We start from the raw sequence: 21,441 nt of genomic DNA, 5'->3' as shown, positions 1-21,441 counted from the left end.
TCTCATGAAATGCCCCTATATGAATAATAGATTGTACAAGTAACGTATATAGATATTTCTTTTCCAGCAATTAATAAATCAACATGTCTATCTAAGTTTATCTGTACTTAATGCTGACACAAGAAACCGCAGGCTGTCTCATGCACCCAAATATATACATATTATTTCGTGTGAAACCATCGTTTCATTCCCTTCATTGCCTTCGGAATTGTTGGCTATTTGTTACGATAAAGACTGATGAAATCCCCAGAAAATTCGCATTTGCACAATGTCTATTGTTGGACAATTTCAATAAATAGGTAAGTCTGAATTTCAGAATAATTCTTAATCATAAATGTATTTGCATGTCCAGTTGATATGTAATACATCTATCTCATTATTGATCCCATTATTTATTTATATTAAATTCAAGAAGCACAATATAATAATTATGATATGCGCCACAAAACTAGTTACGAGTAGTTAGACTGTGGAGTCGTTTCAGTCATTAAAAATCTATCCTCACAATATTTTGATGTGTACAAAATTAGTAGCAGTACAAAATTAAAGGCAGTTTATTAGGCACCTAAGCTTGCCTAAGATTGAAGTACATGGAAACTTAAAGCCCGTCTATAATCCCTATCCACATCTTAACCGTGTTTACCTGAAAGCTTGCAACTTGGTAGGAACCAGCCCCCTCTCAGAGATGTTGACTTGCGGCGGCAACATCGCTCCTCGGCTCTCGTAGTCTATGTCCATGATGTACGGTAGCTGTAACAAGCGATAATAAATAAATAGGTTGCCTGGAAGAGATCGCTCTTTAGCGATAAGTCCGCCTGTTGTTTACCTCTGTAATAAAATTTATTGTAATGTACCCATGTGTTCCTATGTACATTTCTGAGGTTGTGCAATAAAGTGGATTTGTATTGTATTGTATTGTATAAATAGTATAAGACATTCTTACACAGATTGACTGAGTTCCACGGTAAGCTCGAGAAGGTTTGTGTTCTGGGTACTCAGACAACGATATAGATACGTAATATACAAATACATAAACATAATACTTAGTACTAAAGTACAGAAACGACACTTCCTACAAAACAAAAGTGAGACAGCAGTTCAGGGTCGAATCGTGTCGTGCCTACTATTCCTTGCGGATATTTAGGGTTGTCGAAAATCAAGTGATTTATTATCTTATACACATAATCACTACATAGTATAAAACAAAGTCGCTTTCTCTGTCCCTATGTCTCTATGTATGCTTAAATCTTTAAAACTACGCAACGGATTTTGATGCGTTTTTTTTTTAATACATAGATTCATTCTAGAGGAAGGTTTACATGTAGGTATAGTACCCGTGCGAAGCGTGCGAATGATAGCGCACGATAAGAGACGTCAGGTGGTATGTAGGTACTCTTATGAACCAAACCTAATAATAGTAAAATGACTAAGTACGTAGCAATGTGAGCTGAAAAGAGTTGGATTCGTCTGATGGACAGTTTCGGATCACTGAGATATGTATAACGGGTTGATTAAGACATTCAGCGGTAGGCGTGTGTTAGATAAAATATCATAAACTTAATTTACTAGAATGTTGATAACCGGAAACATACTCTGTTTATTTGGATTTCGCATATGATTTTGTGACGTAATAAGTTATAAATAGTATTGAGATAAATCTAAAATGACTTTTCTGAAATTCTAACTGTAAAATAAGTAGTTTTAAGGAAATTACATGAATATTTAAAACCGGAAGTTGTAACGATCAAGTGAATATTTAAAACCGGAAGTTGTAATGATCAAGTTGGTTCGATGAAGGTGGGGAGTTTAGCATAAAAAGGGGTTGTCCACCGGTGGAGGGGACATTCTTGCTCTGACCCTAGCTGACAATACAAGTCTTAAAGGCTAAACTCCGCACCTTCGTGTCCTACTTTGGAATTTTGGTTTATGTATAAAATTAATACATTGATTTTTGGTACATTAAAATAGTGACCTAATTTACTACGTGGTATTCTGGATTTATAATCTTGGAAGTGACAAAATAAATGTAAGTAAATATGAATAAATGTTTTTATTTTTCAATTACTTTTATTTTTATTTCGAATCGATTACCTACCTTTCTACCTAACAGCATAAGCACTGAAATAGATTTCCCTAAATATTCTTGGAAATGTTGCAATACAATTATTAGTTTAACTACCTTCACTTTAGTTATTTTAACGTATTTAACTTTAATTTAATACTTTCATATCTTTAATATTTTTTTCTATCACGCGCTTTTTTTTTAATAAAAAATTAACCCGATAAGCGTGAGTTGGCAGTGAATAGGTTAAGATGCAGTGTAGAAGTAAAAGGATTGTTTTTTGTATTAAATTTATCGTAAACGAATAATCATTGTGTAAACTATATAGTAGTAGGTATGTTTACAAATAAACACTGAAAATTTAATCACCTTAACGAATTCAGTCAGAAAATACCTTAAGACGAGTAAAATTATCACTTCATTCTATGAGAATTAAAATAAATAGGTAAGTTTAGAGTTTATAGAGGAAAAAGAGTGCTCGAAGGAATTACTTAAATCATGTGAATAAAATAACCTCCGTAAATGTCGCTTACATTGTAATTCGTGGACAAAGTGCACAGAAGCTCGTTAGAACATTCCAGAACGAATGCTGTCCTTTTGTTTCGTAAATGGAACAGCATTCAAGCCAAATTGGAAGCGCGGGACCTTTGCATGTTTCAGGTTCTGTTTTGTGTTAAATTGTAACAGTGTGACACTATTGCGTATTTAAAAAGAAAATAATTGTTTCTGAAAATGTGAAATGTAATCCATGGCTAAGTAGGTAGAGATTCTGATAATTGGTTATGGAAAATCTTGTTAAATTTTTTTATTTTTTATTTAAATATTAATATTGTACGAATAATGTTAGGTATAAATAGTACAATCTATAAGACAGATATCTATTTACAGCGCGGTACCAACTTTCGTTGAACGGATAATAAATAATAAGACATACATATGTAAGATATAGCCACTTATCGATGAATAGTTTCGTTAGCGGAGTTAGACGATGTTGTGATGAAATTAAGGGTCTATAAGAAAATGCTTCTCATTTATTTCCGTATATGTTTGTATCCAGAACTGGATCCTAGACGGCAACCGTTAGCTACTGGTTAATGGGATATAGGGACAGAAAAGAGAGAAAGAGAGACTTACCGGTTTTCTACCCAAAGACTGCCACATAAACTCCAAGTCCGCTATATGCGCTGGCACAGGGACGATGAAACCTGTCGCGTAGGTATTTACCACGCCTTCTCGCACGTAGTACAGCTCTGCGTCGAGACCTGAAGCAAAGAAACCTTGTATAAGTAAACAATTACGTACAACAACATATATATCAGGCAGAGTGAGGGCAAATGGACTAAAATATTAACGGAATGGTGGCCGCTTACAGATGTAAGAAGCGCTTGGCATCCGTTGGCTTGTTGGGTGAACGACATCCGGAAAATTGCTGGATGAGACTAGCTCAGGACCGGGACAAGTGGCGTACAAAAAGAGAGGCTTATGCTCAGCAGTGGGCGATAAAGCTGAGATAATGATGATGATTATTATTATGTCGGACAGACGAAGCGAAAGCCACTTGGGTAAAATAACATATAGGTACCTAGCTGATGTCAAGCAACATCAACCAAGGTCCGTTGCAGTCTCAGAGCGCGTCATGGATAAAGATTCGTATTTATTATTCTGACTACACTACCGAAAAACGTGCGAAATAATTTTTAAGAAAAAAAAAAACCGCCTTCCTTTGGGGTTCTGGTGATAAATACTTTCAAATGTTGTCATGTTATCAATTCGTCTGTATATTTTTTAATGTTTGTTATTCGATATCTCCGTCATTTCTGAACCAATTTTGAAATCTGGATGATTCAGAAGTACTTACAGATGAGAATGATTTGATAGAACGGAACTCTAACCAGGGGCGGCTCACTCTTCATCAGCAGTTCCACTGCACCAAATGTCACTGTTCTAGACGTAAGTGCATGCTGTTCTTATAAAAATACCAAAGTCACTATAAGTGTGCCGTTCAGATTTGAGGAGTTCCGTTCTGACCATCATCAGCAATTCCACTGCACCAAATATCACTGTTCTGGACGTAAGTGCATGCTGTTCTTATAAAAATACCAAAGTCACTATAAGTGTGCCGTTCAGATTTGAGGAGTTCCATTCTGACCATCATCAGGAGTTCCACTGCACCAAATGTCACTGTTCCGTACGTAAATGCATGCTGTTCCTTTAAAAACACAAAAATCACCATATATATGCCTTTCAGATTTGAGGAGTTCCCTCGATTTCTCCAGGATCCCATCATCAGAACTGGGTTCTGAGAAAAATAAGACCAATCTGTATGCATATACATTCAATCAAAAAAAAAAATTTCAAAATCGGTCCAGTAACGACGGAGATATCGAGGAACAAACATTAAAAAAAATAAAAAAAAAAACATACAGACGACTTGATAACCCCTTCCTTTGAGATTTGGAAGGCGGTTAAAAACACCAATTTTTAAAGTCTGCCGTACCTATATTTTAACCTGGACTCGCCCCTAGTAAGTAGACTAATAGCTCAGCTAATGTTTTATGTAAATTACCTACATTCGACATCCAACAACGTGAATTTTAACAAATGGTTGATAGTTAAGCCTAGTTAACGTATTAAAACAAACGTTGAACTTTACCAGTGAATAATATACGCCATGGGACCGTACCTACATTTTGAGTAAGTAATCACACTGATGAAACCTTTTTGTGTTTTCATTTCTAAAATAGGTATGTAGGTAAAGTCAATACGGAGAATGCTATAAGGTTACGTGTGACTGACCTATAGATGTAAGCATGTTTACACATTTTTAAGTGCTTTATACTTTTGTTACTATCATTCTTGTGTCAAAATGTTATAAAAGCTTTTGCTGTCGTAAAATACATCAGTTGCCTATTTCACAATATTAACAATTTTGATTAGACTTATATTGACCGGGATATAGACCGTGATTACCTTTTTGACCAAGCGCACTATTGCCTGCAGAATTAAAGAACATATTGCTGCAGTCAAAAAGAACGATACTCGCAAGTTTGCTATTGCTCAACATCTCATTGAGTCGGGTGCAAATCATTGGATCGAGTTGCATAGTCCTAAGGTAATTTCGACGGAACGCCACTACATACCGAGATTGGTAAGAGAAGCCATTGAGATTCACAAATATAAAAATTTCAATCGTGAGGATGGCTTCAAACTATCTAATGTATGGAATCCAGGATTTGTTTGTGTAAAAAACCGGTGAAGTCAGAATTGAACAAACGTAGTGACACTGTGAGTGTAGTGTGTTTGGACAGACCATCGAGTGTGAATGCGACCAGTGGTAACGCTGAAAGTGAACGCAGCCGACGCGCGCGAAGGAGGATAGATCGCGCGCTGTCTATGCAACTTTAACACTTTCGAAACCGGGCTCTACGCGGCGCTACGACATTTTCGCTACATACGGGGAAACCCATGTAATCGGCTACGCTTCTACGAGCGGTGTACCCGACAGTCGGGTTCTTGGTAGCGAAAGTGCATCCACCCGCCTTCGTCAGTTTTCCGTGATCATGATGCATGCAACTGCGTCGAAATATCGGGAGCTCGACAAAAATCAAAAAGGTAATCACGGTCTATATCCCGGTCAATATAAGTCTAATGAAAATAACCGTGACTCATTCAAAACTCTTATTAACAATTTTGGCCGAGCACAGTGACACTAGTTTCGCCCTTCATTGCCTGTTCAACATGGTATTGTAACTGCGTAATACTGTTACTTATCAACTCAGAAATAGGCAAAGAGTTGTCAGTTTCAATTGTCAATGTCATCGTGGTGTGATAGCCCCTAGGAACATGGATTGATGTTGGGAATTCATAATCATCACCGCTCTACAAATTTTACACAATTTCAACGTCTTTTATAAAAACAAATTGAATAAAAGCGCAACAAAGGTGCCTTTATATCCACCTAACGCACCTAAACACAAAATTTTCGCGCACAATCATTCATTATGCAAACGAATGCACTTAAAAAAACTAAGTTACGACGAAATGCTCTTGCAGTCCTCAATATTTGAAATTGCAGGGAAATCTTATTATTCTAATTCGTACGAGCGATTGCACAGGGCGCATCCCTATTTCCTACCGTCCCTAGGGTACCTGTCAATCAATGGCGTGCACGATTTATCGAATTTAAACTGTAATATGAAGGCGATACGAGTGAAGGTAGGCGTCTTTGTAAATAACACGATGCAGTAGGGTTGCCAGCGTCAATTATCCAACTAACACTATTTGCTTTTGAAAAGTGTAGGGAGGGCTTCCAAATTACAGTTTTGAACTTTGTTTTTAAAGAATTGAGTTGATTTTTGTGTGAGTTCGGGTTGGAAGAAATGATGTGTGCATCGATTGCAGATAAATGTAATTCCAGGGTACTTGATTGGATTATGTTTTTATAAGGCCATTGAAATGTATTGCGTGTGCCTAACAGTAGAAACTTTAAAAAAACACACTTTTTGGACAGTCACTATGCAATAATAATTAATACAATACAAAAATATAGCAATACCAGCACGCAAAAAAGGTAAACAAGAAGTTTGTCCTTTATATTAAACTAGGATAATAAATTTATTTTAGGTCATGATTAGGGATTGCAATCCGGTCCGGCGGATCCGGTAATCCGGCCGGATCCGGTGCTTTTTTCATGCCACCGGATCCGGTGAAATTCGCCGGATCCGGTACCGGATCCGGTAGTGTAATTTAATATATTAGAATAGTGCAAAAAAATCTCATTTACGCTAACATTTGAACGTAGCTCAACAGAGGATTGCAATCCGGTCTGATTTCAAATCAAAAAATAATTTAATACGTACGTTTTATGCATTACTAGGCCGTTTGGAAGTAAAATAATGTGCTCAAGTGACGCGTCAAACTTTCCGTTTTTGAATCTGTATTGAAATCTGTGCCATTGTTTGCTTGGATGCAAAATGTGGAATAGTGGAGAGTGACAAAGGACCATACGACAAAACTTTTCGTTAACATGTCACTGAGGTCGATCCTTTGCGTTTTCTGGCCAAACACTATCCGAAATCAAGACCTAATTGAGTATATGCTAGCAAACACCCATTAGTGAGGAAACCGCGACACAAAAAGTACATACATTGGTCGCACACAATTATAAGAATTCCCTCTAACGAAATAACGCAACCATTTCAATCGCCTGCTGCTGGAAGGAGCCTTGGCTCCGGGCGCCCTGTAAACTCATGGAAGCGGTCCGTTAAGGATGAACTACGAGCGACCGGGTCGAGCTGGAGCGAGGCCACGAGGGTAACTGAAGATAGGAAGGCATGGCGCGAGCTTGAGAAGGCCCTTTGTATCTCTATGGTGACGTAGGACTACAAGAACGACAACGTTTTCAGCATGATATAAGAAGTATGAGGGCACATTGCTGCAAGAATCATAAAAAAACAATTCAAAGCTTAAATATGAACCATTTTAAAAGGTATCCAGTAAGATTGTGGTTTCAGCAATAGCAAATAATACTACTGTAGTTTTTTTTTAAGTTCTTATTTGCGTGTGAGAAAAGTTAACTGTAAAATAACACAAAACATTATTCTCTTTTTTTTAATAGTTATCTCATAATGTATGTAGGTAATGTTATTAATGTCCGTTCTTACTTGTATCTTAAAAGCTCTATAGGTATTACTGTAAAACAATACAGTAGAAATAATTTTGTTATCCTATGAAAGTTTAAAAAGAACGACAGAATTTTATTTGCGACAGATTATTTTAATAAAATTTACTTGTTACCTGGTAAAAATGTTGATTTCTAAGCTTTAAACTTTTGGTTTATTAATCGTGAAGCAAAATACCATCATATTATGCTGAAAACATACAAAAAAAGTTACTATTTGGGTACTTTTAATCCTCAAGGCCAATCCGGCCGGATCCGGCCGGATCCGGCCGGATTGGATATCAGACCGGATTGCAATCCCTAGTCATGATCCTCAATGCAGCGAGCTTTCAGTAGATTCAAATCACGTCGTTAACGTGAAATCATGGTATGATAACCATAGATACCTGTATTAACAATATGTACCTGTTAACAATAGAAAAATAAAACTAAAATGTACCATAATTATAGAAAATGTATTAACCGTACGACAGTCGGCAAAGTTAAGAGGATATGGTAGCGAAAATGCTAAAATGGAAAGGAGCCCCCGTTTCAACTTGGGAATTTTAGTTAAATATACAAGTGTATATAACTAGATTTATCGAAAAAAAATTGTCCATTAAGAACAACTCAGTCAAAAGATATTTCAAAAAAATCTTTAAAATCGAGGTTCCGCTCTCGACTCTTTCCTCCTTCAAAACTTAATCAATCGGAACGAAATTTGAGAATCTAAATAACAATAAAAAAATCTATGTCGGACCGTTTAGCTTTTTTGATTAATTGTTACCAATCTTGAGTATCACACCTTTTTTGCACCACAATGAAAAAGGCCGTTTTTGGAAATTTTTGATTGACTATAGAATCTTTAAAAAGCAGAATATCAAAAAAATCAAAACGGTCCGACACAGATAAAAATAATAACAATCTGTGTTGAAAAAATCATTGCTCTATCTTCAAAAACCAGGGAGGAAATAGTCGAGAGCGTTTGTATGGAGAATTCACCCCTACCGTATCGTCTTAAGATGATTATTACCACGACCAGTTCTCGAGTGTTATAAAAGGTGTACCTAACAAAAATATACCTAGGAAATCCGTTTAAATGTAATAATATTCGATATATTGTTTTAATTGGAAAAACAGTAAAAAAATCTACGCAACAACTTTCGGCTACCCCTGCTCCATAACAAACATCCGAGTTTTGCGCCAAAAAATATTTTGTTCTATTTTTCCATCCCAATCAAAACACAATACTGAAACGTACCCCCACTATTTTTATGAAACCTTGTATTTATATAGTAGGATAGTAAACTTCAGCTCTTTACCAAACTCCCTAAAAACACAGTTACTCGCAAAGACAGCTGTTACGTCGTCTTTAGTAAAAATCACATACAAAAAGTCACCGCACCAAAATGTTGCACCCTATTGGACCTAACTCCGATAGAAAAAGGCACACAATTGTAGAAACTTTCATATCAGTGGGATATATACTTCGTTCTTCTTTTACGAAGTAGCGGAGGAGGGTGATTCATCAATTGAGTGAAGTGGCACTTCATATTCGGACAGTTTCAGTCGTTAACGATCGATTTGACTGTTGGGGCTTGTGTCTGAGGTGTTGGATACAAATGATGTAAATGTATTGTTTTCGCTGTGATGTTAACGATGATGAGCAAGTTCTTTTGCTTACTAAACATTTTTTTCAGTACAGATGGTGGTTTTTTTACGCACTAGTGCGAGAAGTGCTTCATTATATGCCAGGTCGAAACTTCGGAGGCTCATCTGTACTGAAAAACGTCGTACGATACACGTGCGAAAATGAAATTCGTAACTCGTGTCGATTTAAAACACTCCCTATGGTCGTGTTTTAATTTATCGCTACTCGTTTCGAACTTTCTTTTTTACGCACTTGTATCGTAATGTACTATTTCAGTGCAGATGATGGTTTTTTTTACGCACTAATGCTAGAAGTTGTTCATTTCTTGTCAGGTCAAAACTTCGGAGGGTCATCTGTACTGAAAAACATCATACGATACACTTGCAAATAGGAAATTCGTGACTCGTGTCTATTTAAGACACTCCCTTTGATCGTCTTTTAATCTATCGCCACTCGTTTCGAGCTTCCCTTTTTTCGCACTTGTATCGTAATTTATTTCTTTGGTTACCTGTTTGTTAAGAATGCAATAACTGCAAGAACATGAAAATGACTACAATGCTACTCTTTGATAAACATCCTCGGAAATGGATCGAAACATGTCGAGCGCTATATCGACTTAAATACGTGAGTAACCCGCTTAAAATATTTTTAAAAACATGAAAATGATAAGGAACTGCTGCTTTTCCGTACAAGTTTAGTCGCTATTTCTTGATCTTGGTATGTTGTTGATACCGCCACCCATGGACACATAACAAACACAAACTGTAAAATGTACTCTCTAAACAATATAAACGAACTCATATAACCCGGCAACCTTAAAATCTGGGGTGAACTGGCATCTTCTGGGCGAGTTCACTCCATCGTAGGCCACGTCTTTGCCTTTGGATAGTCTGTGGCCAAGATTAAGCCCATTTACAATTTTAATAAAATGGACTTGAACAATAGTAAGCCTAGCGGTAAGTACGTGCGACTTTCGTTCCGGAGGTCGCGGGTTCGAACCCCGGCTCGCATCAACGAGTTTTTCGGAATTTATGTGCGAAATGTAATTTGATATTTGCCTGTCGCTTTTCGGTGAAGGAAAACATCGTGAGGAAACCGGACTAATTCCAATAAGGTCTAGTTTACCCTTCGGGTTGGAAGGTCAGATGGCAGTCGCTTTCGTAAAAACTAACGCCAAATCTTGGGATTAGTTGTCAAAGCGGACCCCAGGCTCCCATGAGCCGTGGCAAATACCGGGATAACGCAAGGAGGATGATGATGGACTTGAACAATTAAAATTTCACGACATTTTACCCAAACGCTTCGAAAATACATACCTACCTAATACGTTGCCACTGCATTAATACTATACTGTTTAAATTATACCAAGCTTACCTTGCTTATACAACTCGCATGTTTATTAAAACGCACTAATGACAGTACGGAGCCCTGCAGCAATGCCTTTGTATTAATGAGTCAAAGGCGCTAATACCTGTCGACCCAAACAAGGTACTTTGAACTCTAGTCCTTACTTACCCAAAACATAAATTCCCCTAGCAAGGTTTCCTTAATGACAACAGTGTTGCATTTCATAAAGGTGTAAAGTAATGTGAAATTAACTATATTTGCGTACAAGAAAGCGAGTCGGTTGGAATTTGCTAACGAGGGGAAATGATCAAAGACAACGGGATAACAAGTTTTGGTGTCAAAATAAATAGGATAATATTTTCGGCGAAAGGATGAGCGGAAATGAGATGGCGAGTGGACGCAATTTGGCAACACAAACTGTTTTGTAACAAAGAATTTACCGGTAAAGTTATATTTTATAATATATTCATATGTCCCTAAAGAATAGCTGAGTGTGAAATCTGCTACCAAACGGTTGTGAATTAAAAAATACCTAATATTAGACTTTTAATATTCACCGGGATATACCATGATTACTTTTTTTCATCACACCAACTGGTAAAGGCTTTCTTTGCTATTCAAAAACAGATAGCAAAATTGCATTTTATCCACATGGGGGCAAAGTAATTTCATACAAATTTTAACTCGATGTCTTAATCTGGCTGCTACGTTTTACCTAGAAATGATGATATTGAATCATAAATATTGATTAAATTGATGGATTTCATTTATTTTGATGTTTTATAGTCAGTACTTTGTTCGTGTTGGTGTGGTGAAAAATTTTGTGTTTCACTCGGTGGCAAAGTTTGTTTAACCTTCGTGCCTTGATACCCTCGCAACGCTCAAGATTCCACTTTTTGAACCACTCGCTACGCTCGCGGTTCAATATTGGAATCTTTCGCTTGCTCGGGTATCAATATTGGCACGTGCGGTTAAACAACTACTTTGCCCCCTTGTAAAACAAATAACTATTGATAATTATTTCGAAATAGAGTTACATGCTGCGCTGGTAGACTAGTGGTAAGTACGTGCGACTTTCGTTCCGGAGGTCGCCCGGGTTGGAAGGTCAGATGGCAATTGCTTTCGTAAAAACTAGTGCCTAATACGCCAACTCTTGGGATTAGTTGTCAAAGCGGACCCGAGGCTTCTATGAGCTGTGGCCAATGCCGGGATAACGCAAGGAGGATGATGATGAGAGTTACATGCTGCATCGAAAATTTCCAAATATCAAGGCTCGACAAAAATCAAAAAAGTAATCTCGGTATACTATCCCTCCTCTCTTATTTGTCCACCCCATGTAACCAGTTTATCTGGGGTCGGTGTATTATCTCTTAGGCTTATACAATGTATACCGTAAACGTCAGGCATATGTCTATCTTGGATAGATAATTTCCTATCGCCATTTTTATGATTTAATCATTTTTAATTTTATACGTTTCAGTACTGTGGCATCTATTCCATTACTATCTTCATATATTCATTGTAGAGTGACTGATGTCAAAGACATATTTGTTGAATAACAGATGCTTATCTAAAATTTTAGATAACCATCTGTTAATCAACAATATGAAACCCGGTCCTCCCAATTAGCCTTATAGCGCGACAAATGGCGAATTACGGTCGAAATCTCCGCCCATTTGACGGCAGTAATGGTTCGTTAAAGTTTGAAAGCGGAGCGCACTGTATTTAGTCTGTGGTCATCTAGAATGACAAGTATAGTAGCTTTTAATTTATACTTGTTATTTTTATATCCTTTTTTAAAGTTATAATGGATACAAGAAATTGATATGGAATGGTAAGGCTTTGAGCATTTAAAGCCTAAGAGTCGCGCCTTTAAGTGTTTTTATCGTTTTGCCAAAAACTTCAATTTGACGTACTGATTTATTCCATGAATTAATATTTATCTGGAAATAGCTATTTGTATGTCCATGCGACTAACCGTAATCCGTATAAAGAACTATACACTAAACTTGACGCCTTTTGCTGCAAAAATCGGTAGACTGTGCTGACTAGAAAATCATGATGGCTACACACTTGCCAGGCTCCCATACTTAGGGAATTACTCTGAAAAATGTGAATGTACTTATAAGAACATACCTATTGTCAGTTAGGATTACAAAATTTACACAATTATGTTGTACAGAATGGTTTAGTTTAGAGTTAGTTTGTAGATAATGTTTTACTACATTTTTAATGCTGCTATATTTACAAAGTAGGTAACTTAAGTCACTATCAGAAATATTTATCTGATACTGAATACTTTTGCTGTTTGTTAAAATACTTTGGAGTTGTTTATATCTGAAAAGTTTTACAAATACTAAAATCTAATATAGTATTATTTACTTTATATATTTGTAGAAGGAGGTCTTGTTATTTTTACTTTTTACGGTGACAAAATACGTAGTTTTAAATGTTATCTGTTTGACTACAAAACATTAGAATTAATCACCTGTTCAACAATCTGAAATTTTATTACTTATAAATAAAAACGAATTGGTTTCATAAAATATAAAACATTTTAAAGTGGCTACTAGGGCGTTAGGTAACATTCACGCGAAATAGTCCTTCCAAAACTGTTGTATGTTACAAATACATTAATTTTAATATCGTTCTCCGACATCGCACCTACAAAAATCTCGCGTGTTACCACCGACTTAAGGAGGCAAGGAGACAATAAATAGCATGTTATCACCGTTTTAATAAATGTGCCGGAGTTCAGACTGTAAATAAAGGGGGAGGTAATAAAGGCTTTATCTGGTCCCGGGGCGACAAAAATTCTAGGAGTTTGTGCGGTAGATTAGTTGTGATTTTAATGGGCTGGTCTGTTTTATGAAGTAAGCAGTGTGCATGCTAATTTGTTTCGTGATAACCGAATGCATGCAAAATTTTGGTCGCTTCTCGCCGATATACCTGATACATATACTACAGACTACAGTAGTATATGTATTTTATATACTAACACCTCACCCACACACGTATGTGCTACTTGTATTTAAGGCTGCGTTTGCGTCATTTAAAATATTATACGTCTAAATTCGAACCAGCAGGCCTAGCACATGATGGCCGCGGGAGTATGTCGCCGCGAGATAGACTACCTGTCCTTATGTCATTAATACAATTAGACAAAGACGTGTCATCTATCTCGCGGCGACATACTCCCGCGGCCATCATGTGCTAGGCCTACAGGGGCGGCTCACTCAGCGATTCTGTCGTCGCGCTACAAGTATTATGCCGGCGGCCGCGAGTTCGCGGCCCATTCAGTGGTGACGACCTTCGCGCGGCGAAATAGAATTCAATGTCGGCTGGTCTCGTGCGAGGCGTTTGTTACTGTAGGTAAGAATTTAGAATGGCGGCATTTTGTGCACATCAAAGGAGTGAGCCTTCTGTACTTGTACTATTATATATTCTGTGCTCGAACCTAGTTGTTTACTGCCATGCCCAACACCACATGGCTACCCTGTCAGGCCTGCTATAGACACCACATACCGATATTGCTGTGCCAAAATTTGGCATTTAATGTTCTTACCTACTTAAATATAATAAGCTAATTTGATATAATTATTTTACAGACATCGTTTTCTCGTTCCCAAAACAGCGTGGCAAAAGTTGACATCTTGCTGCGCGACGTTTTTCACGACCTTTACTTAGGGCGTTTTCAGAATTTGGGTCCCCCAATTTTACTAGCGTAAGTTGTTAACAAAAATTAACTCGCTGTCAGTTTTGTGACGACAATTAAGCATAAAATATGTCTAAAAAGTAACTTTTTTTCATATTCTGAATGTAGATTGCCACTTAAAATTTATGTAATCAACACAAAAACAATATTTTTATAGAAATTGCATGCTCGTCATAAAACTGACAGTGAGTTAATTTTTGTTAACAACTTACGATAATTGGGGAGGTCTCAAATTCTAAAAATGCCCTTAAAACGATAACAATAAATCAATTTGTTTCTGAAATTATTAAATAGCTATTTAGTTCAAATTAGATTTTCTTTGTTTAACAATTAGGTATGTGTGATTCATGCGCATAATACTTTATGAAAAAATACTCAAAGTCGATGCAAAACTTCGCTCAACTATTCCACATAAAAAAGTTCAAATATGCTAACGCCCAAAACTTTCCCAAGGCCCATAATTCCAAAATGTGTAAGTCAAAGTACACTCGACTGAAATTTATGCCGCCTTTTCGAAGTTCTGTTATCACCGCCATAAATTCGAGTTTATTCCTTATTTTGCGAGCGAAATATTCGCTTTTCTACCCGTGTACTAGCTAAATGCACAAACGCTCGCGATAATAACTGTTTCGTGGCTATCTATCTCTATCGCTCTCGCGTATTGGTGCGATAGAGCTAGGCGTCTGGCGTCGACGATAGCGATTCGGCTACGCCGCCCGTTCTTGTTTTTGAATGTAATTGAAAGTGACTTACGGAGTGCTTTGCTGGCTTATTATTTATTAGTTCTGGATTCTGTTGTTAATAAATATTTGATTTGCTCTCGTTATTGTTGATGTAAAATTATATATAAAAAAAAGCCCTTTATTCATTTTTTAACTAATACATTACACGTGTTTATATTTACAGTTAGTTTTATTATGAATCCCTATGGTGGGTAAAGGCCCAAGGATGGAAAATTATATACCTACTTACTATTTTTCATTGACTTCGAAATGGGCCTGATATTAGTAGCCAAATAATGGTTATATGGCCTACGCACCAGGAAGTTTAAATTTTTAGGTACAGATTTCCATCCAGTTATCCAACTATTTGTTTTAGACAGTTCTATAAAATGTTATATTTATTATAAAATAAAATTTCAAGTAAGTACTTCACAAGCAAAGTTGGCACTTGTGCCAATTCTCATGAAATTATTAAAAAAAATGAACTGGTGACTTAATACGTTAATAACATAATAGTTGGTAGGTATAGCGATTAGGTACAAAAGTCGCGCATCTGAAGGTGTTTTCAATATAAATAAATTAAGTCGCAACAGGAGGGGTCAAATTGTCCATTCAAACGCTCTCGACTATTTCCTTCCTGGTTTTTGAAGATAGAGCAATGATTTTTTCAACACCGATTATTATTATTATTGTATTTTTATCTGTGTCGGACCGTTTTGCTTTTTTTGATATTCTTATTTTGAAAGACGCTAGAGCCTATCAAACATTTCCAAAAATTGCTTTATTGATTATGGTGCAAAAAAGGTGTGGTATTCCAAATTGGTATCAATTACCCAAAAAACACACAGACCGACACAGATTATTTCATTGTTATTCAGATTCTCAAATTCCGTTACGATTGATTAAGTTTTTTAAGAGGAAACAGTCGAGAGCGGATTTTTTCACAATATCTTTTAACTGAGTTGTTCTTAATGGACATTTTCTTTTTTGTGACAGGGGGACTCCTTACCATTTAAGCATTTTCGCTCCAGTTGCGTCTTAAGAGGGCTTTCGTGTGAAAAACAGTGAAATCGCAACCGAGCGCTTGATCATACCGTGTGTAGTATCAAATTAAAGGGCTTTGCGAGTTGTTTACAAATATATATCACATTATAGGACTTTTTCTACTTGGTCTAACATAATATGAGAAAATGTCCAAAAGTGGTAACAATTGTAACGGTGAAGGCTCGTTTTCAAAAAATTGCCAAAAATAAATAATAGCAATTTATAATCACTAAGGCATAACAGCTATTTAAGTAAACGGGGCCGATTTTTGAATCTCACGGCGTTCGAATTCAGAAAATTGTCACTGAAAATAGTAGGCAATTCACCGTTTTCAACCGGTATTTTACTGACAGTGAGACTCAAAAATCGGCCCCAACGTTACAGATTAATTAAGTACAAAAATTATTTCGATGTGATGTAGATTTTCAAAGAAATTGTCACTTAATTTTAGGTAATTTCTGAAAAAAATTGAATTCGTCTTAGCCTCGTTTACTCTGTTTTAAAACCTTATAATAAAAATGTAGTCTGAGAAGTTTGTAGTACAGGGTATACGAATTATAAATTTACCTGTTTTAGTAATCAAAATTGTCCAAATTTTACAAATAAGATCGACTAACTCAGCTCTATACGTGAGTTTTTCTAAACGTGCATTAGAGAAAAATTCATAATTAATTTAGTGACTTGGTTTTCAAAAAAACAGTCTTATAAAAATCAAGATAATGAGATGCTCTAACTGAAATTTTAATTAAATAAATCTATTGGATAACGGAAAGTGTAGTATTTCACCGACTAAAACTATCAATTTTACATTATTTTGACGTTTTTTTTAAAGCAGCCTTAAAACGAAATGATATTTTAAAATACTTTTCATCGTGTAAGTGTGCCCTATACTGATCGCGACTGTACCTCAGTTGGAGCACTTACAGACACTCACAGACTTTTGAAATATATACTACTAATAAAAAATAAACTAAACCGGGTTTCCCTTCCTTTTCATTTAATTTTCCACGTGCCGCTGAAACGATGCCGTTGGCGAAAAAAACACCCTAAAATTCTTTATAAAAGACAGTTTCATCGAAAATCGGCCTCGTTAAAATTTATGTTTTTAATTATCACCTTTCTAAAAAAGCCTCCTTTGATAAGTTTTTCGTCATTATGCCCTAATTGACCTACCAACGTGCAACGTTTCATGGAAAAACTCGTTTTCGCTTTGTACAAATAAAAGATGGGCCAAGTGCGTGCCTGGACACGAAAATGGTTCCGATTTGTTTGTTTAACTAGTACCTAATAATACAATAACATAATTCGATAGCTTCAATTTTGTTATGGAATAAATAGGCTCTAAGGGCCGTCTACATACTATTGTACGTCTCGCAATGTTTCGAGTTTTTGAACCAATTCCTCCCTAAGAGCGTGAGATAGGGGGAATCTCACCCTTTTTTTTGTATCCCTTGAACATGGATCGTCACATTTAGTATGACAGAAAGCGGAGAAAGAGATAATTCAGATAATATAGGCTAGTTTCCTACTAGTCAAATCAGCTTCTTTTTAAGAACTGTCAAAACGATTTTCGAATATGGAATTAGTGTCGTTTAACTTCAAACCTGGGTAAATCCATTCTGTTTTAAGGTTGAATATATAAAAAATATAATATGATCAGAAAGATAATCAACCTTATAGCAGAATGGATTTACCCAGTTTTGAAGTTAAGCAACACAATTAATTTGAAATAATGAGGAGTGACGTCACAGTCAATTCATTTACTTAATATCTTTCTATTTGACTTATTAAATAGAAATTATGTTTAAAAATAACTACTGTCCATATTTTTCTTCTAATTATTTGATGCTTTATTTAGTGCACTGCATAATTTATTTTATTTTAAGTATAGGAAACTAGCCTATTATAATATTATTAACTTTTGTACGGAACCCTAAAAAAGTTGAAAGCGCCATTTTTCTAGTTAATTGGAACGCTAAGATCTGCAAAGCTACGGGAATTTATAATATTTCTATTTGAAATGTTAATATTATGGCGTTGTTTTTTCAGCGAAATGATTTCATGCCTTTTAATTATAATTCTAATTATTAGGGAAAAATATCGAAAAAAATCAACATACCTATTTACAATAAATTACAGTCACTTGCAAACTTACGCGAACGTAAATATTTGAGCAAGTTTTTGTATATTCTTATTTGACCCTTGATATCATATCATAATATTAAAGATGTGTTCAGATATTTTTCTTCGCTTAAGTGTGTATGTAACTGAACATGATTAAACCTAGATATACCTAAACCCTTGAGAATCTAAGTACTTACTTTTAAAATAGCTCCTCTAGCGTCAGACTTTAAACTTATTGGTTCGAAAAACATAAAAAACAAAATCTAAATAGGCTCATCCGTTCGAAAGCTACGATGTCACAGACAGACGCACACACACAAACACGTCAAACTTATACCTAACACTCCGTCGTTTTTGCGTCGGGGAAATTAAGAGCGCTATGACAAAAAATGGCGATATATTGTAAAATTCGCAATATTCAACGATAAAATTGTACACTTTACCCATACTAAAAGACAGTAAAAGTACTTGTTTCAGTTAAAACATGTTATTAACCGTAGGTTAAACAAAAAACATATGAAAGAAAAAGCTTATTCAATTGGTAATGATTTTTTTTCTGATGCTCGTTTAGAAAAAACCGCGTGAAGCACTGATTTCGGAGCTCTTATTATGTACAATTTGATAAGCTCACTCTCATAAATGTGGTAAATTTAAGTTCCTAATATCTTGTACTTTAGGCCCATTAAACAATATTTATCATTTAATCCTTTGAAATTGAGAAATTGAGAGTAAAACGAACTCAATTTTGTCTTGAAAATACATCGAAACAAGTGATCATTTCTCCGAAAATCTACATGTTATCGAAGTTATTTTAGTATATAAATAATCTGCACAATCTGCTTAAATTTCTGTTATCCAGTTGTCGTTATAATATTTTATAATGATTTTTTGCCAATTTTTTGAAAACTAGCCTTCCTGTCGCTATTTTACCGGCGACGGACGCCTGCGATTTCAGTGCCGCGTCGGAGCTCGTGGAGGTCAGACGTATGCCGCTTCGCTCTCCGAGTTTTCATCGCGAACGTCGAGAATATTTATCGTTGTGTGGGTCGGACACCTTGTTTATACACGGGCTATCCTCGCATTGTGTGTGTGTAAACAGCGACCAACGAATTTGATCCTAGATCCGTAAATATTTGCTTTTGTAATATTTTGTTATGTTTGAATGTTAAAGTATATTACAACGTTATGATGATAAATATGTGAAAATTAAAATACGGTCAAGATGATAAGACACATCAAGATGGTACTCGGGATCTGATGATGGAGCCAGAAGGTGGTCACCAGTACCAGTGAACCATGTAAGTAAACCACCTCGTGTTTAGGCTCGTTGGGTTCGTCTCAACAAGACCTTTGACAAGAGGTGGTACTCAGGGTCTGATGATGGAGCCAGATAGTGGTCACCAGTACCAATGAACCATATGACTATACCACTTCGTGTTTGGGGTCATTGGGTTCGTCTCAACAATACCTTTGACAGGAGGTGGTACTCAGGGTCTGATGATGGAGACAGATGGTGGTCACCAGTACCAATGAACCATGGAACTGAGCCACTTCGTATGTAGGCTCGTTGGACTCGTCTCAACAAGACCTTTGACAAGAGGTGGTACTCAGGGTCTGATGATGGAGACAGATGGTGGTCACCAGTACCAGTGAACCATGTAAGTAAACCACCTCGTGTTTAGGCTCGTTGGGTTCGTCTCAACAAGACCTTTGACAAGAGGTGGTACTCAGGGTCTGATGATGGAGCCAGATGGTGGTCACCAGTACCAATGAACCATATGACTATACCACTTCGTGTTTGGGGTCATTGGGTTCGTCTCAACAATACCTTTGACAGGAGGTGGTACTCAGTGTCTGATGATGGAGACAGATGGTGGTCACCAGTACCAATGAACCATGGAACTGAGCCACTTCGTATGTAGGCTCGTTGGACTCGTCTCAACAAGACCTTTGACAAGAGGTGGTACTCAGGGTCTGATGATGGAGACAGATGGTGGTCACCAGTACCAGTGAACCATGTAAGTAAACCACCTCGTGTTTAGGCTCGTTGGGTTCGTCTCAACAAGACCTTTGACAAGAGGTGGTACTCAGGGTCTGATGATGGAGCCAGATGGTGGTCACCAGTACCAATGAACCATGACTATACCACTTCGTGTTTGGGGTCATTGGGTTCGTCTCAACAATACCTTTGACAGGAGGTGGTACTCAGGGTCTGATGATGGAGCCAGATGGTGGTCACCAGTACCAATGAACCATATGACTAAAACACTTCATGTATAGGCTCAATGGGATCGTCTCAATAAGATTTTTGACAAGAGGTGGTACTCAGGGTCTGATAATGGAGCCAGATGGTGGTCACCAAAAAATCAACTCGCATATGTGAATAACATAAAAAAACACGAAGTGGTTAGTCATATGGTTCATTGGTATTGGTGACCACCATCTGGCTCCATCATCAGACCCTAAGTACCACCTTTTATCAAAGGTCTTGTTGAGATGAACCCAACGAGCATAAACACGAAGTCGTTTAGTCACATGGTTCATTAGTACCTGGTGACCACCATCTGGCTCCATCATCAGACCCTGAGTACCACCTTGAAGTAATTAGAATTGTATTTGACATATTTTATCATCATATTAATATATACTTTTTCAGTACAGATGGTCGTTTTTTTACGCACTAGTTCGAGAAGTGGTTCATTATACATATAACAGGTCGAAACTTCGGAGGCTCATCTGTACTGAAAAACGTCGTACGATACACGTGCGAAAAGGAAATTCGTAACTCGTGTCGATTTAAAACACTCCCTTCGGTCGTGTTTTAATTTATCGCCACTCGTTTCGAACTTCCTAATACGCACTTGTATCGTAATGTACTATTTCAGTACAGATGGTGTTTTTTTTACGCACTAGTGCGAGAAGTGGTTCATTATATGCCAGGTCGAAACTTCGGAGGGTCATCTGTACTGAAAAACGTCGTACGATACCCGTGCAAAAAGGAAATTCGTAACTCGTGTCGATTTAAAACACTCACTTCGGTCGTGTTTTAATTTATCGCCACTCGTTTCGAACTTCCTTTTTTACGCACTTGTATCGTAATGTACTATACTCTAATAC

At 36.7% G+C, this 21,441-nt stretch overlaps 1 protein-coding gene across 1 annotated transcript in view; it reads right to left on the bottom strand.

The window, feature by feature from the left end:
- Positions 1 to 21,441, bottom strand: part of LOC125225641 (tyrosine-protein kinase Drl) — a 95,390-nt gene that overhangs the window by 34,973 nt on the left and 38,976 nt on the right. The window contains exons 2-3 of the mRNA XM_048129451.1: positions 3,197 to 3,324; positions 644 to 750 (exon numbers count right to left, since the gene is read on the bottom strand). Of these exons, the coding sequence (XP_047985408.1) occupies positions 644 to 750; positions 3,197 to 3,324 (235 nt within the window). The remainder of the gene's footprint in view (positions 1 to 643; positions 751 to 3,196; positions 3,325 to 21,441) is intronic.

The sequence above is a fragment of the Leguminivora glycinivorella genome, chromosome 4, assembly GCF_023078275.1.
Source record: "Leguminivora glycinivorella isolate SPB_JAAS2020 chromosome 4, LegGlyc_1.1, whole genome shotgun sequence".
NCBI classification, from domain to species: Eukaryota; Metazoa; Arthropoda; class Insecta; order Lepidoptera; family Tortricidae; genus Leguminivora; species Leguminivora glycinivorella.
The sequence above is the reverse complement of the archived record's forward strand: the minus strand, read 5'-3'. Positions and strand labels throughout refer to the sequence as shown.